At 35.7% G+C, this 17867-nt stretch overlaps 2 protein-coding genes and 2 long non-coding RNA genes across 5 annotated transcripts; all 4 read right to left on the minus strand.

The window, feature by feature from the left end:
* Positions 1 to 8218: 8218 nt before the first annotated feature.
* Positions 8219 to 8887, minus strand: LOC115242408. Its single transcript, XM_029818671.1, has one exon. It carries the CDS (start codon positions 8885 to 8887, stop codon positions 8219 to 8221), a length of 669 nt encoding a protein of 222 aa, XP_029674531.1.
* A 273-nt stretch (positions 8888 to 9160) lies between these two features.
* LOC115242409 lies at positions 9161 to 10811 on the minus strand. Its single transcript, XM_029818673.1, has 2 exons — positions 10064 to 10811; positions 9161 to 9785 (listed from the first exon to the last, which is right to left on the minus strand). The coding sequence occupies exons 1-2, from the start codon at positions 10547 to 10549 to the stop codon at positions 9321 to 9323; spliced, it is 951 nt and encodes a 316-aa protein (XP_029674533.1). The 5' UTR covers positions 10550 to 10811; the 3' UTR covers positions 9161 to 9320.
* An 866-nt stretch (positions 10812 to 11677) lies between these two features.
* On the minus strand, positions 11678 to 12884 carry LOC115242411. The gene is made up of 4 exons (XR_003885046.1): positions 12650 to 12884; positions 12463 to 12565; positions 12212 to 12342; positions 11678 to 12046 (listed from the first exon to the last, which is right to left on the minus strand). It is a non-coding gene; the product is annotated as an uncharacterized LOC115242411 (long non-coding RNA).
* Positions 12885 to 12929: 45 nt separating this feature from the next.
* LOC115242412 lies at positions 12930 to 13941 on the minus strand. 2 transcript variants are annotated; one of them, XR_003885047.1, is made up of 3 exons: positions 13870 to 13941; positions 13639 to 13767; positions 12930 to 13018 (listed from the first exon to the last, which is right to left on the minus strand). It is a non-coding gene; the product is annotated as an uncharacterized LOC115242412 (long non-coding RNA). The 2 variants fall into 2 exon arrangements; XR_003885048.1 differs by having other exon boundaries at positions 12940 to 13203.
* Positions 13942 to 17867: the final 3926 nt, after the last annotated feature.

Consider the following 17867-nt stretch of genomic DNA (forward strand, 5'->3'; position numbering starts at 1 on the left):
CAATAATCAGATATCTGGTTACGCTAAAAAGAAGCTCAGCGCGTTGAATCGCGAGTTTTTAAAATCATTGGGATTCGTCGTACGAAATACTTGAACAATATAATTGACATCTTGAATATCGGAGGCGAACCGATCTTTGACGATCGTATCGTCAAGATTGAGACTCATACGTACAATCCATACGCCGACACAACGCTTAGATATAGCGATGAGATACGGTACCGATACAACATCAAGATTTGTACATGTTACCATGTGAAAGTTTTCTATATGTCGAGGAAAAATTGATGGTGCGTAAAGTAGCTGAAGGGAGAAGAGTGATATTGGGAAACAATTTTGTCGCGTTTATGTTTGATGAACTTCGATATGAACTCGACGGTGTGGAGATTGATCGCAACAGGAACGTTGGAATAATTTCCACGATTAAAGACTATGTCTCTCTAACAGCCGAGAGGGGTAAAATCTTGGAGAATGCTGCGTGGAATATATCGCATAATGCTGCTGAAGCTTACTTCAACCTTTGCGTGCCGCTAAACATACACTGGAAAAAAAGTCTTGTTGCATTATAAGGAATTCTGGTAGATTCAATCAATACATCTGTTCGAAAATGGACGAAACAGAATTCTTGTAGAAATTACCAGATGAGCATGATAAATTCCTTTAGTTAGGTCATCAAGAAATTCTGGTAGATAATAAAATTCATTTAGTTAGGTCATCAAAAAATTCTGATAAATATATAAATTCATTTAGTTAGATTATCAAGAAATTCTGGTAGATTTAACAAGAAGGAATTTATTTCACTACTAAATTCATTTAGTTAGGTTAACACAACTGTTTAGTTAAAAAACAAGTTTTTTATTTTATTGGTTTTTTATAAATAATAAAATAATAAATTTATATTGAAAATATACATATATTTCACACAACATTATATTGTATACAATTACATACCACATTATTTTTCCAATACAACAATTGCATAGAGAAAACTTATTATATACGAAATAGACTTATATCATAAAAAAAATTATTATTAATACAAAGAGAATTAAATTGCATACAGAAAAATTATTACATACGGAATTGACTTATACCATAAGTATTGCACAGAGAAAAATTACTATATATTATACCATTATTTTTTTATATCAATTATTATACCACAAGTAAGTATAAAAATACTATACCATAAAGTAACTTAAAATACTATACCATAAAGTAACTTAAAATACTATACTTTATTACTTAAAATACTATACTTTATTAATATTAATTATTAATATTATTACTATAAATAACTATAAATTTACAAAGCATGTTTGGTTGAGACCAACAGAATTCCACTTTTAGATAAACGTGCAATAATAGCAGGGAAAAGATGACATAAATTTTCAACAACAACACAAGACATTTCTGATAATATTTCAACTTCATAACCATAAGGAGCTTCGCAGAATCCTATATTGAGGAGATTTTGGCATACTAAACATAAATTATTAGAATCATTACAAAAAACGTGTCTTACAATGCCAAACTGAAGAAGATGATTAGTGGAAATATTTAAAACAACACATAAATCAGGTTTATAAATAATTCCTCTAAATTCAGCCCAAGAAACTTCTAAACATTTGCTCATAAAATTTGCTGGTAAAGAGTTCTTATGAAATGTTATCCGCAAAAAGTATTGGACCTAGTTTTTGATTATCAATCAAACCCATTGTAGATAAAAATCTATAACAAAGATAGAACTGTTCTTTTGTAGCAAGTGAATGTGTTATATTTTTACGAGAACATGTGGCATTTGCAGCAAGTTTCAATAATCGATTTTGTTATAATTAGGCAGGCACAAATAAATATCACTGGATGCACGAGAAAATTATAGCTTTATTGAATGATAAAATAACGTGTCCTTTTAGGAACGAGAGAACAAAAGAGTCGGGAGGAAGAAGGTAAGTAAGTTAGAAAAAGATAGAAAAGGTCGCTGTCGGTATCAAAGGGTGGAACGAGATTGGCCGGTAAAAACAATTTCTCCAACACTCCCGCTTTGGTTTTGCGGGAGTTTCGTCGATAGGTCTCATACCGATAATGCGATGTTTTCGCGCATTGTATTCTTCGACGAGTCGAGGCACTTGTACGTTCCGTTCAGCGTGAAGTACTTCCACATGGAGTTCTTGAACGTGCGATTGAATCGTTCGACGATCGACGCCTTCATCACCGAATACATCGAATAATGATTCATTCTACGCTTCTTTGTTAACTTCCGCACTTCGACGTTGTAGAATTCCTTCCCTTTGTCCGTTTGCAAATTTTTCGGACACCGCTTAAAGTCTCGCACTATCTTAGATAAGGCTCGGGCAACCTCGCTAGCGCTCTGGCTTTTGAACGGTACGGCCCACGCGTATTTGCTTAACGCATCGATAACGGTGAGTATGTAGTTTTGGCCTTCGTTGCGTCTCGCGTAAGGACGCATCTCGATCACATCCGCTTGTCACAAGTCGTCATACCCGCGCATCGTGACGCGACAACGCGGGAAGTTCCTTCTCGCGGGCTCGTGCAACTTCTCCACCAGTATTCGTTTTTCGACGCTCATTCTAAAGTGTGATACTACGATTTTCTCCAAATCGCTTATCCAGAGTTTTATCGTCTCTCCGCCCGTTCAGAATCCACCGCGACTTCTCGGTCAATTCCCATATCGTTGTACGATTATTCGCGCTTCGCGTAATGCGATAGCGTATCCTTCGCAGCGCCGATCTGTTTATCCAAAGCGTCGGTCCGTTTATTTAGAGCATTTTTGCTCGCTACGATTTTCGAAACGTAATTTGCCACAGCGTCTATTCGATTACGCAGAACATTCTCGTTCGTTTCGATTTTTGAAACATTACTCTCCGCAACCACAGATTAATAGACAGATAGCCAAAGGCCCGGATGATGGCGAGACCGGCATTTCCGTGGAACACACTTTGCCCCTTACCGACTCATTTTGCTCCTGGTTTGAGTCTGGGCTAAACTCCGTTGACTTTACCAAAAGAGTTTGCCCCTGGTTCGAGTCCAGGCTAAATTCCTTTGATTTTATCAACAGACTTTGCCCCTGGTGCGAGTCCAGGCTAATTCATCATGAGACTCTTATTATTGCCTTATCAGAAGCAAGCGAGACAACAATAAGAGCAAGTAAGAAAAAGAACGGTAAAGGCTCGATCTTCGAGTCTTCTTTGGACGTTGCTATTTTCCTCTTGCTTGCTTCTATGATTGTCTCATTCCTATATTGTCTTACTCGCATTCATATATATCTCTTGCTCACTCTCAATGCTCATCTCGTTCGCTATAAGCTTGTTGCGGACAAGCTGCCGATGAGAAACTATTAAAATTTGTAAAAGAGAGATAAATATATTATTAAACAATAAAAGTATTATTATTTTTATTATTTTTAAGTGATATATTTACACATATAAAAAAAATTACACACACACACGCACGCACGCACGCACGCACGCACGCACGCACATCTTTCGTTTGATCACTTACTTGTCGAACACGCTGTATATATACAGGGTGTATCCTAAAAAGTGGGAAGTATTGCAATGGGGGATTCAGGACACAAAAATAAGAGAAAAAATTCATATAAACATATGTCCGATATGACCTTGTTTTCAAATTATAGCTTGTTTTATTTTCCAATAGAGTTAAGATAGCATATTTGGATATCGGTTTGCTCTTTATGTACAAAATTTAAAGGACTTAAGGTCTTGTTAATTTGTAAACATAAACGCGTATTATTTGTGTTGTAAATGATACGGTTCATATCTTGTGTTCAGTGAAGGTAAGGTATTCGTATCGTACGTTAGTACACTGGAAAAAAAGTCTTGTTGCATTATAAGGAATTCTGGTAGATTCAACCAATACATCTGTTCGAAAATGGACGAATCAGAATTCTTATAGAAATTACCAGACGAGCATGATAAATTCCTTTAGTTAGGTCATCAAGAAATTCTGATAGATAATCAAATTCATTTAGTTAGGTCATCAAAAAATTCTGATAGATATCTAAATTCATTTAGTTAGATTATCAAGAAATTCTGGTAGATTTAACAAGAAGAAATTTATTTCACTACTAAATTTATTTAGTTAGGTTAACACAACTTTTTAGTTAAAAAACGAGTTTTTTATTTTATTGGTATGGTTTTTTATAAATAATGAAATAATAAATTTATATTGAATGTATACATATATTTCATACAAAATTATATTGTATACAATTACGTACCACATTATTTTTCCAATACAACAATTGCATAGAGAAATCTTATTATATGCGAAATAGACTTATATCATGAAAAAAATTATTATTAATACATAGAGAATTAAATTGCATACAGAAAAATTATTACATACGGAATTGACTTATATTGTACCATAAGTATTGTGCACAGAGAAAAATTATTATATATTATACCATTATTTTTTTATATCAATTATTATACCACAAGTAAGTATAAAAATACTATACCATAAAGTAACTTAAAATACTATACTTTATTACTTAAAATACTATACTTTATTAATATTAATTATTAATATTATTACTATAAATAACTATAAATTTACAAAGCATGTTTGGTTGAGACCAACAGAATTCCACTTTTAGATAAACGTGCAATAATAGCAGGGAAAAGATGACATAAATTTTCAACAACAACACAAGACATTTCTGATAATATTTCAACTTCATAACCATAAGGAGCTTCGCAGAATCCTATATTGAGGAGATTTTGGCATACTAAACATAAATTATTAGAATCATTACAAAAAACGTGTCTTACAATGCCAAACTGAAGAAGATGATTAGTGGAAATATTTAAAACAACACATAAATCAGGTTTATAAATAATTCCTCTAAATTCAGCCCAAGAAACTTCTAAACATTTGCTCATAAAATTTGCTGGTAAAGAGTTCTTATGAAATGTTATCCGCAAAAAGTATTGGACCTAGTTTTTGATTATCAATCAAACCCATTGTAGATAAAAATCTATAACAAAGATAGAACTGTTCTTTTGTAGCAAGTGAATGTGTTATATTTTTACGAGAACATGTGGCATTTGCAGCAAGTTTCAATAATCGATTTTGTTATAATTAGGCAGGCACAAATAAATATCACTGGATGCACGAGAAAATTATAGCTTTATTGAGTGATAAAATAACGTGTCCTTGTAGGAACGAGAGAACAAAAGAGTCGGGAGGAAGAAGGTAAGTAAGTTAGAAAAAGATAGAAAAGGTCGCTGTCGGTATCAAAGGGTGGAACGAGATTGGCCGGTAAAAACAATTTCTCCAACACTCCCGCTTTGGTTTTATCGTCCTTATATTCGTTTTTCTGTTTTAAAATGTTTTTCGTGGACTCCCAATGTCTCTCGATGGTACTGATGCTGCTGTCGAGGTAGTGGTTTCGTCAGAATGTCCGCGTGTTGTTCCTTTGATGCTAATTATTCCAGCGAGAACTCCTTTCCTATATATTGTTCTCGAATATAATGGAATCGCACGTCGATGTGCTTGACTCTTTTATGAAATACTGGACTTTTAATAAGACTTATTGCACTCTGATTGTCCATATATAGCGTCTGTGTACATCCTTGATATCTAACAGTTTCTTGACTAGAGTTTTCATCCAGGCTATTTCTTTGGCTGTCTAGCATGCAGCCATGTATTCTGTATCTGTAGTTGATAATGCAACGACGTGTTGCCTCTGCGAGTTCCATGAAATCGTCCCCGAGGCCAATTTTAGGACGTATCCTGTCGTCGACCTTCGTGTTTCCAGGTCTCCAGCGTAATCTGCGTCGCGTATAATTCTTTTCTGTGGCCGCCTTTGAACTTGAGTCCGTAACTAATTGTACCTTTTAAATATTTTAATATTCGTTTCACAGCCTTCCATTGTGTCGTTGTGGGTTTTTCTAAATACCGGCTGGCCCGATTCACGGCAAATGTGATATGTGGTCTCGTAGCTACTGACAAGTACATAAGGCTTCCGACGGCTTCACGATAAGGTGCTTCGCTTTGATCTCCCGCTTGTGCTAATTCTTGATGAGGGTCTGCAGGAATAGCAACAGGGTTGGCCTCTCTTTTGAACCGTTCGAAAACTCTTCTTGCGTAAGTTTCCTGATGTAGAAAAATAGATCCATCGGGTGCTCGTTCGATATGCATACCTAAGAACAGATTTGCATCATGATACGTTATCTCGAATTCGCCTTTGAGCTCGTTGAGAAGGTTACTTATCAGTTCCTGGTCCTGTGCTACTACCAGACCGTCGTCAATGTAGATGACCAAAATTAGTTTCTGTTCTTGTTTTTGGCTCGTGAATACGCATGGATCTGCGTTTGCTGCCTTCAATTGGAATCTTTGTAGAAAACCGGTGAATCGTTTGTTCCAACATCGAGAGGATTGCTTTAATCCATACAGGCTGCGTCTCAATTTGCAAACTCTTCCGGTTCCGTCTTCGTATCCTTCGGGTTGCTGCATGTAGATGGTTTCCTCGATGTCGCCGTATAGAAAGGCCGTTTTCACATCGAATTGTTTGATTCGCATGTGCTCGCAGGAAGCAACAGCGAGGATAGCACGAATTGAGTCGAAACGAACCACTGGACTGTGCGTTTTCTGGTAGTCAATTCCCATTCGTTGTCTGAATCCGCGCGCGACAAGTCTTGCCTTGTACCTCTGAATATTACCATTGACATCTCTTTTTAATTTGTATGTCCATTTGCAGTTTATCGTTGTGCGATTCTTTGGTGCCTCTGTGAGCTCCCATACCTGATTTCGGTTGAGTGACTCGACTTCTTCGTCCATTGCTTTCTTCCAGTGCGCTGCTTCTTCACTCTGGACGGCTTCTTGATATGAGAGAGGTTCTTCATTTTCGGTAAAAAATATATTATTTTGGTACCTAGCGGGGAGTTGCAGTGCCGTTCTGTCTCCGTTTTCATTGTTCACTTCTTCTGCTGCGTCTTCGGGCTGTGCTTCAGCGTTTGGAGCATTTGGATCTGATGCTTCTCTTGTATTTCGAGTTGTAGTTCATCGTTGTTTTCTATTGGTTCTGGATTATTATCTGAGTCTTCGTCCTGACTTAGATTATTTTCATCATCTAACCATAGATCATCATTGCCCCGTTTCTCCTGCGTTAGGCCTCCTCTCCTGTGTAGGCTACTGTCCGCTGGTGTCTTATCCCGAGTCTATCCGTCAATGCCTTCATTTCGTTGTTAACAAATTCGAGTCCGTTGTCCGTCCGAAGAATCCGAACACCTCTTGGACACTGTTTCTCCGCCTTCTTTAGGAAATTCTCTATACGATCCAATGTTTCCGCTTTGCTCTCAATGAAATATATTTCACGGTAGTATGAGTAGTCATCCTTTAGTAGAAGATAGTACCTCGATCGTCCAAAAGATTTTGTAGGCATGGGTCCGCAGAGGTCGGCATGTATAATTTCACCGATGTCTTTTGTTTTTGTGTTACTATCCGGAAAGGGAAGTCGGTGCATCTTTTCCATGGTACATGCTTCGCAGAATGGGTCTTTTCCACCTTTTACGGATATCTGCAATCTATTAAGGATTTGAAGTGTTTGAAATTTTGGTGGGCCAGTTTTTCGTGACAGTCCTTCAGCATATCGTTTGAGATTGAGGTTATGTATGCTTGTAGTCCCTGTTTCGACCTTGACCTTTTTGGTTCGGTGACCTCGAACTGCATCACATACATCTTACCTTGACGCACTCCCATGGCTACTATGCGTCCATCTTTGATTAGCTCGCAGTTAGTTTTTGTCGACTGCATCTCAAGACCTTTGTCTAGTGCTATTCCAACCAAGAACAGATTGTAATTTAATTTAGGTACGTATAACACGTCAACTAGATGATTCTCGATTCAACTTTTTCCATTAAACATGGTAACGTTAATGCAGCCTTTTCCATAAGCCTTGATACAGCCTCCGTCGCCTATACGCACCGCTGTAGGGGAGTCGAAAACTTCGTACGTGGTAAACCAATCTTTCCGATTTGACATATGATTACTGGCTCCGGAATCCAGGAACCAGACTGCGTTCCTCATGTGTTCTGAAAATGTTGACGTAAGAGCTTCGCTTACCAATCCCTCACCGTGCAGTTTTTTCTCTGATGCACTGCGTCCTCCTTTGTCATCATCTCCTTTCTTTTGCGAACAGTCTCTGGCCCAATGACTAGATTCTCCACTGCTATGCTTTGATTTTCCGTTGGGCCTTGGATGAGAGAACGTTATCATTTTTGTCCTCTCGCACAGTGTGTCTGGATTCCTCAGTTATGAGTCTCGCCTTTAGATTTTCTAATATGCGTTCTCCCGTTGGCGCTGATTCCCAGGCACTGACAAAATGTCGATAGCCTGTGGGCAATGCCATAAGAATTTTAGTGATTATCATGGAGTCTGCGATTGTCTCACCCATTAACTTTAGTCTGTGCGCAATGTCCTCCAGCTTGGCGATGTGTGTGGCAATGTCATCTGAACTCTTCTTCGTAGCATTGTACCAATTTTGTTGTAGCATATGTATACTTGCCTCTGATTTCTGCTCATAAATTGAGGTCAATTTTTGCCACATTTCTGCAGCTGTTGTGCAGTTTATGATATGAAGCGTCGGCTGTTTTCCGACGGTTGTCACGATTACCTTTTGTGCTATTGCGTCGGCTTTGTTCCATGTCGCAAGGTTCTTTGTATATGCAGCACGTGTGGTCTCGTTCGTGGTATCTCCTGGATCCGCCGGTCTTACATCCGTTCCCAGTGTGACATCTAGCGCGCCGTGGGAATTCAGAATTACTCTTATTTGGAATTTCCATATTCCCCAGTTCTCGATGCTTTTAAGCTTTATCACTCGTGTGAGTTCACTTTCCATTTTATTTCGGTTATATTTTCCACTATTGCACGATGCGGCGAGATAACCTCAATGTCAGCTTCAAGAGTATCTTATACTAATTATATTCACCTTTTATCGAAAAAATATTTCTCGCGTTATTTGCCTGGGCCCATAACCTGTTATAATTAGGCAGGCACAAATAAATATCACTCTGGATGCACGAGAAAATTATAGCTTTATTGAGTGATAAAATAACGTGTCCTTGTAGGAACGAGAGAACAAAAGAGTCGGGAGGAAGAAGGTAAGTAAGTTAGAAAAAGATAGAAAAGGTCGCTGTCGGTATCAAAGGGTGGAACGAGATTGGCCGGTAAAAACAATTTCTCCAACAGATTTTTTGATTCAAATCGTGCAACACTTAAATGAGACGGAGGTTCACTTTTTTTCATTACAGATTTATAATGTGTCATGTTATTTATGTATTATGATGTTTTGCTTTTAGATTATCCATAAAAAGATTGCAATATTTTACATGATGTTCTTCTATTAACACTCCAAGCAGCTCAGCGCATTCCTCTTGGAGATATTTTGCATTAACTAAATCATGAATCTTACGTAAAATCAAATAATATTCCCATACATCATCATGGCAAACATCTTCTCCAACAATAAATGGAAATAAAAGCAAAAAATAACTCATTTCACTAGCTGAAAAAGATAATTTCTTCTTTCTCACTTCATCCTTTCTTAAAGATGGAAGTCTGTTAGAAATATTATTTGAAGCGTAATCAATACCTTTCAAACGCTCATTTAAAATATTAAGAGATACGTTTTTGATATCATAAATATAGTGATATAATATATGGCTCATTCCATATTTGTATACTCCTTCATCAAAATCATGCATTTTATCTACAGCAGCATTAGCTGTTACATGAAAATTGTTATAGCCCGAAAAGGCTATATACGAATTACTAGATACATATTATTTTAGAGATATATTATTTTATACGATAAGACATTGCTCAACGTGTAACGCGAATACAGATCACGTTACGAACGTTGACCGAGCGAAGCGCTGACAACGCGAGCCACGCGCGAAGCCCGAGCGACCGCGCAATCACTCATTACGAAAACGCGGAAACCAAGGAGCCCGAATTCCCAAATTCCTTCCGGCAAACAATCCTAACTACCGTGCCTCTCCGGAGACATAACAAAATAATTAACTTTATTCCATACACTATTTTCTTTTACGCCAGTTTCCTTCATATTGTTCAAAAGAAGATCATTATTATAATTTTGTTCAGTGCGCAAAAGATCTGTTCTTTTCACTGGGCATGAATGAGAATCATTTTTCGACATTTTACAGAATCGACAAAAATACGTTGCATTAAAGCTTTCAGTAAAACCCAAAGCTGAGTTTAATCCGAGATTGTCACCCAAAACAAGACCTAAAGCAAAATAAATATGGAAAGAACCTTCTCTCGTTTGTATTTTTAAACCTTCTTTCTGTAAGTAATTTATTTCATCAACAAGAATGGTAAAGATACTTGTATTTGAAAACTGACTTCGATCAACTGAGTGAAAAAGAAGAGCTAAAAAATATTTTCCAGCTGAGAAAGAAACTGAGGAGGCAGACATGGAATAGAATAAAAAACATCTCCAAGCTTTTGAATTGAAGCATGAGATCCAAGTGGATTGCATACTTCAAGATCATCATAATAAATAAAAAGGGGGAGGACTGTTTTTCCTTGAAAAAACGCATGTATTTTATGTTGCCATAATTCGCCTTGAATAAAATTAGATATTATACCTTTCTCTTCTGATAGACTATCCATGTAGTCTAAAATAGTTTTCAAAACTCCAGGAAGAGGTAAAAAACTCTGAAGAACCTTTCTCATGGATATAAATTTAGCTTTAATATCGCATGTTTTTTTCATTATTCTACTTTTAATTATTTTGTCACGAAAATAACTTCCAATAATATAATCATCAGATTTGATAAAATATCCACTATTTTGAAACTTTTTTAATCGAAGGTACTCTGTTTCCATACCTTTAAAAGGTTTTTTAAAAAGTTCTAATTTACTTTATATTTTATCCAAAATATTTGGATCTACTGATTTACTTTCTAAATAAGAAATAAGTGATGAATTTACTGAATTTACAATAATATCCAAAAAATCATGAGTATTATCTATAATATCCTGTACAATATTTTGGGAGAGATTAGGATTGGCATAAAACTTGGCTACGAATGATAAAGCAAAATCCTGTATATATTCAACAGCATTGTCAAATGACTTGTAGTTTTCATTGTTACTAACGCTTTTATCAATATTGTTACTCTCGCTTTTATCAAAAACGTTATGTTTTCTATTATTATCAGCATTTGGACGATAATTTGATGTTACTGAACGGAATTTATAGAATGTGAGTAAATGTCTCCGAAATGATTGCCATCCATTGAAAGCTCTCAAACATTGGTGTTCTGGACACTTAATTTTTCCTTTTAAAAACTTGTGATAAAATTGAATATGAAGATACAGTGCCTTTATCGTACGAAGAGTCTCAACCTTACACGCTTTGACTATACAACGAGGCATATTAACGATTCAAATATTTGTATAGCTTAAAAGATAAGTTATTCTACCCAATAATAATATATCACTAGATATTATATCAATTTCCTGTATGATTTTTTTTTAAATGATTTTGTTTTATTTTCTTATGATTTTTTTAAAGAATACTTTGATTAATTAATGTTTTGATTAATAACAAAATTGAAAACACTTCAGAAAGAGAGAGAAACCTCGAAGATAATATCAATAATACCAATAATACCAATAATATTGATTATTACTCCATTATATTTTCTAAATTTTTTGGTCCTTTACTTACTTGTGGTATAACTTTATCCCAAGAAGTTTTCAATTGATAAAGACCATGTTGAAGAAAATACCAAATTGTCTTATTCTGTGGTGAATAATGTGCATGAAGTGCATGAATTGCTTTGAAACAAACATCCACAGCAGTCTTGCAATCATTAAAATGATAGTAGTTTTTATCAATCACAACGTAGAAATCTTTACATTCAGCCAATGTCGCTCCAACAGCAACAATTAAAGGTTGAACTTTATATTTCATCCGCTGTGCTCTTAAGACGATTCTTTCCATAGATGGTGTTAAATCGTTGTTTATCTACAGAAAAAATACATATATTTTAAGAATTGTAAAACTGGAATTAAAAATTTGTAATTATAACTGTATTTAATAATTGTAATCATTGATGAATTAAATATTTATTAAAGAATAAGAATAAACTAGTAATAACAATTACAGTTCACTGAAAGAAAAAAAATGTACCTTTACATGAAGTATAAATCCATCAAGTACTTCTTGAGCGTTTGGCTTCTACCTTTTATTATTTTCTAATTGTACTGGAGTAGGAGTGAAAATATTTCCCAAACTCATAAAAATAGCAAGATCACTTTCATCTATGAATAAAAACAAAAATTTATTAGTAATTTATATTAATTCAGATAAACATAAAATATCATAAATCAAAGTTAATTTTATAAAATATTTTGTTATATATAAATATAACACACACATACCTTTTAATTTCAGAAGTGTACATATTTTTTGCGACAAAGAAGGCCATTTACTCCACATGTGCAAATCATAGTCTGAGTATAAATTCTTAAAATCTGACAACAGCTGTAAGTCAAAGTCTTATATTAAACTTGGAATCAAAATTAATATATTTAAATCATTTATATCTATTTTAAATTTGTTGCTTACCAATATATAACCAGAACTCAATTGCAAAACACTAAAGTCGTTTATGTAATCAAAAATAGTTTGTGTACTTTCTGTATTCCGTAGCATATAAAGTCTAGCCTCATGAGTTGCTTCCCATCTCGCCTTTACATCCTCAAATGGTTCCTTATGAGTGCGTAGCCATTCCAACTGGCCTTTAATATTTTCACTTACAACTGAAATTAGAATTATATGTGTTCATGAAAAGAAAGAATATGATTTATTTAAATCAGTGTACGTTAAATATTATTTGTCGAACTTACATTTGTTTTTTCTTTCTCTTTACATAGTAATGTATGTGCAGGATTAAGCTGAACACAGTTTTTTTGAATGATTTCTTCTTGCAAGCTGCTAGAAGAAGGAACATTTTCAATAATATCGCAGGCAGGAGTGTTTAGAAAGTGCTGGGATGAGCCATTTTCCTCAATATTTGACATAACAATAGTTTCAATCTTATCTTCATCAAAAGATAAAGTTTGTGCAATATTTTCAACCTCATTTTCATTTAAGGATAAGATTTGTGGAGAAAAAGTAACCTAGGAGAAATTAAAAAAAATGGACAGAAATAACGTATTATGTTTTATCTCCCTGATGAAAATATAAAAATATGAGCTTATCAACACAATCTAAAATATATCAAGCAATGTTACAAGTGTTTGTTTCATTTTAAATACAAAATTACACGAATCAATAAAGATAAAGAAATAAAATCAATAAAATAATATATAAATTATTTAATTTATAAAAAATTGTATTATCTTCAATAATCTTCTAAATATATATGAATATTTTTAATATTTAAACTAAATGCAAAATTATACGAATGCAAATTTACAAATCAATGATGTGCTAATGAACAACAAACAAACATTTTAAATATTTCGAAATATACAAAATTGACGACTATTTATTGCATTGTCAATATCATTTGGAAATAAGTATGGCCATTTAGTTAATATTTTTGTACTTACCTCAAGTGTTACAATCTTATAAGCTTCCAGTTTTTTCCCAAAATTTTACTCTAGGCCCTGCTTTGGGTAAAAGTGATATTAAATCTTTTGCTTCTAAGCAAATGAGCGCTTCATAGTTTATTTCTTGTCCTAAAAAAAAAAAATTCACGTATAATATCGCAAATAATAATAATAATATGCAAATGTTACAAAGAAATAAGTATAGAAATCAAAATTAATTGTAGTACTAACTGTTATGCCTCGGGTGAGGCACGGTAAATTTCGGGATCGTTGCCGGATTAAGATTTAGGAATCTGGGATGCGTCTGGCTGGTTACCCGTAACACTAAACACTTTTTAAGTTAAATAAAGATTTTATTCACTACAAATGGTCTTAGTTATAATTCGTCCTCGTTTTTATTATCTACTCGTGTCGCGTATCGCGTTAACTGACACTCGCGTGCGCGTGTTTGGAGTCGGGTTTACGTCGCGAGACTCGCTTCTCGATCTCCACGATTTTTACTAAGCGTGATTACTCGATTTTGCAATAATTATCGACACTTGCTGTTGACACTCGCGACTGTTAGCGATACTGCCCGCTTAATATTAATTAAGGATAAAGACTGCCCGCCGCTCGTTAGCGATGGGTCTTTTTATTATCTCCTCTTGGTTTCCCAGGAGGGGATCGTTTAGCGACAATACCATGTGTCGTGTCGCTCGATTTTTGGCAAGATCCGGATGCAAGCTAAGGAGTTCTAAGTAGGACTTCTTTGCTTGCATTTTCGCAATGCCCTTATTCCGCTTGCCCTGATTTCCGCGTTTTCGCAATGAAGTGGTTGCGCGGTCGCTCGGGCTTCGCGCGTGGCTCGCGTTGTCAGCGCTTCACTCGGTCAACGTTCGTAACGTGATCTGTATTCGCGTTACACGTTGAGCAACGTCTTACCGTATAAAATAATATATCTCTAAAATAATATATCTCTAGTAATTCGTGTATAGCCTTTTTGGGCTATAACATCCCTTCCCCGTAAAAAAAAAAGAGAAAAACGGAGGTGTAAAAGTGACGTTTTTCGCAAAACAAATAAAATTATTTTTTCTTATTCTAATGTACAATATTTTTCCCGTATATAATATGAGGTATAATCGTTTCTTATTATTCCTATACTTATCTAAAATCGTGTACTTAAACTACGTTTTAGTATGGGTTTGGGAATCCGTAGGATATACGTAGTTCGTCTTCTTCGTATATCCTGACTGACGGTCGTTTCGTATGTTTCCTTTTATTTCTTATGATTATATATATTACGGTTACGATTATAATTATTGTTATTATTTATTTTTTCTAACTGGGCCTTTAATTTCACTAACTCTGCTCGGTGTAGTGTTACGTCCTTTAAGGTGTCGTTGTCGTGTGTCAGTGTATTTTGGTCCCGTAAAAATGTGATATTGATTTCGGGTAAGTAGGTCTCTATGTCTGTCTCGTAGACAGTTTCTTTCGTTTGTATTGTCATGTCTGAGGTTGTTAATTTACAGTTTCCTCGTATTGCAGTTTTGCCCGTGTTTTTTATTATTTTTCTATGCATGTTTTGCCCGTCGCACTTTGCAGCGGATGCGATTTCTCGGTCGTTCAAACAATGAATAGATTAAGTTTTTATTTTAATTTTCTATAAATGGTTTTAATTTGTTTATGTGCATGCGAACTGTTTTCCTCCCCTTTTTTATCGTGTAGTTTAAGTCTGAATTTTTTTCAATTATTACGTATGGTCCGGTCCATAGAGATTCAAGTTTCTTAGATCGTCCGCGTCGGAGGATCTCGTCATGCATTAGTACTTTGTCGCCGACTTTAAATTTTACTTCTCTAGTATTTTTGTCATACTGTTTTTTGGCTTTAATTTTTTCTTCCTTGATATGCTCTTTTGCGAGCTGATTCGTTGCTCTTAGTTTTTCTTTTAATTCTTGCGCGTAATTGTCGTAATTATATGTCAGTTTAGGCGGTCTCGTCAGTGACGTAGGTAGATCCGCTTGGTGCCCGTAGACTAAATCGAAGGGTGTATACCCCATAGCTGTGTGCGGCGTCGTATTATATGTGAACATTGCGAACGGTATCCATTCGGCTCGTCGGTGTCCGGGTTCGAGAGGAGGGGAGACTCAAGCTTACGAGAACACAATGTAGGTAGAAAAGATAGTTTATTTAGATAAAGATAGATATATACAAAGCAGCGTGCAGGGCCAGGCGGTGCCGGTGAGCGAGCGGTAGGCAGCAAGCTGGTGTCAGGCGCGGTGCGGTGTGCAGCGGGACGTGTAAAGCGGCGGGCGCGAAGCGGTATGAGAAACGCAAGGCGGTATGCGGCGGGAGCGCAGGCGGACGCGGCTTAATGTCTACGGTGGTTTTATTTACACGCGGGCTTATGTCTACGGCGCTGGCTATATCTCGCGGGCTTATTTCTAACAGGCCTTATGACTAGCAGGCTTATCTCTAGCGGACTTATTATTACCAGGCTTATTACTAGCGGACTTATAGCGAACAGGCTTAAGACTACGGCGCGATATCTACAGGCGACTTATATACTAGGGTCAGGCCAGGTAACTGGGTATTGCGGGCAGGGCCGAGTGTCACATCGGACCCTGCCTTGGCAACGGAAGCCGGTGCAACCCGACGGAACCAAGTACAACCTTGGCCTTAGGTAGAGATAGGAGCCGGTGCAACCCGGCGGAGCTGAGTGCAACCTCGGCCCTAGGAGCGGTAGTGACAGGAGCCGGTGCAACCCGGCGGGGCCGAGTACAACCTCAGTCCCGTAGGTATACAGAGCTGGTACAACCCGGCGGGGCTAAGTTCAACCTTAGCCCCAAGAGGTAGTAGGTAGTGGCAGGGATGCCAGTTTTGAGACTCTGCCCGTTGCCGTAGCGTGGGAAGGGATAACGCACACAAGGAAAAAGCAAGAGGGATTATTGTAAATCTCGAATTAAGATTAATTTTAAAAAAATCTTGGTATACACCAAGTAAATTTCGTGCCCTGTGCACATATTCAGTTTCATAGAAAACTTATTTTTCTATGAAACTGACGCACTGCCATCCGCGTTCTGGCTCTTACTAGCCCGCGATTATTTGAATTTGTGAGTTCACTCGAGAGCCTAATTTCTTAAATTTGTTAGTTCACGCCGGCTGAAAGATGGCGTTAATAGTAATAGATATTATCCGCTGTGCTCTTAAGACGATTCTTTCCATAGATGGTGTTAAATCGTTGTTTATCTACAGAAAAAATACATATATTTTAAGAATTGTAAAACTGGAATTAAAAATTTGTAATTATAACTGTATTTAATAATTGTAATCATTGATGAATTAAATATTTATTAAAGAATAAGAATAAACTAGTAATAACAATTACAGTTCACTGAAAGAAAAAAAATGTACCTTTACATGAAGTATAAATCCATCAAGTACTTCTTGAGCGTTTGGCTTCTACCTTTTATTATTTTCTAATTGTACTGGAGTAGGAGTGAAAATATTTCCCAAACTCATAAAAATAGCAAGATCACTTTCATCTATGAATAGAAACAAAAATTTATTAATAATTTATATTAATTCAGATAAACATAAAATATCATAAATCAAAGTTAATTTTATAAAATATTTTGTTATATATAAATATAACACACACATACCTTTTAATTTCAGAAGTGTACATATTTTTTGCGACAAAGAAGGCCATTTACTCCACATGTGCAAATCATAGTCTGAGTATAAATTCTTAAAATCTGACAACAGCTGTAAGTCAAAGTCTTATATTAAACTTGGAATCAAAATTAATATATTTAAATCATTTATATCTATTTTAAATTTGTTGCTTACCAATATATAACCAGAACTCAATTGCAAAACACTAAAGTCGTTTATGTAATCAAAAATAGTTTGTGTACTTTCTGTATTCCGTAGCATATAAAGTCTAGCCTCATGAGTTGCTTCCCATCTCGCCTTTACATCCTCAAATGGTTCCTTATGAGTGCGTAGCCATTCCAACTGGCCTTTAATATTTTCACTTACAACTGAAATTAGAATTATATGTGTTCATGAAAAGAAAGAATATGATTTATTTAAATCAGTGTACGTTAAATATTCTAAAAAAGAAAGTAAAAATATACCTGGTGCAGTCTGAGTCTCAATCGTATTTCTAGAGGAAGAAGCCAATCCATTATTTCGCAAACTTCGCAAATAGTTAACATATTTATCATACAGTTTACCTTTGGCATTCG

The sequence above is a fragment of the Formica exsecta genome, unplaced genomic scaffold, assembly GCF_003651465.1.
Source record: "Formica exsecta isolate Colony F162 unplaced genomic scaffold, ASM365146v1 scaffold594, whole genome shotgun sequence".
Classification (NCBI taxonomy): Eukaryota; Metazoa; Arthropoda; class Insecta; order Hymenoptera; family Formicidae; genus Formica; species Formica exsecta.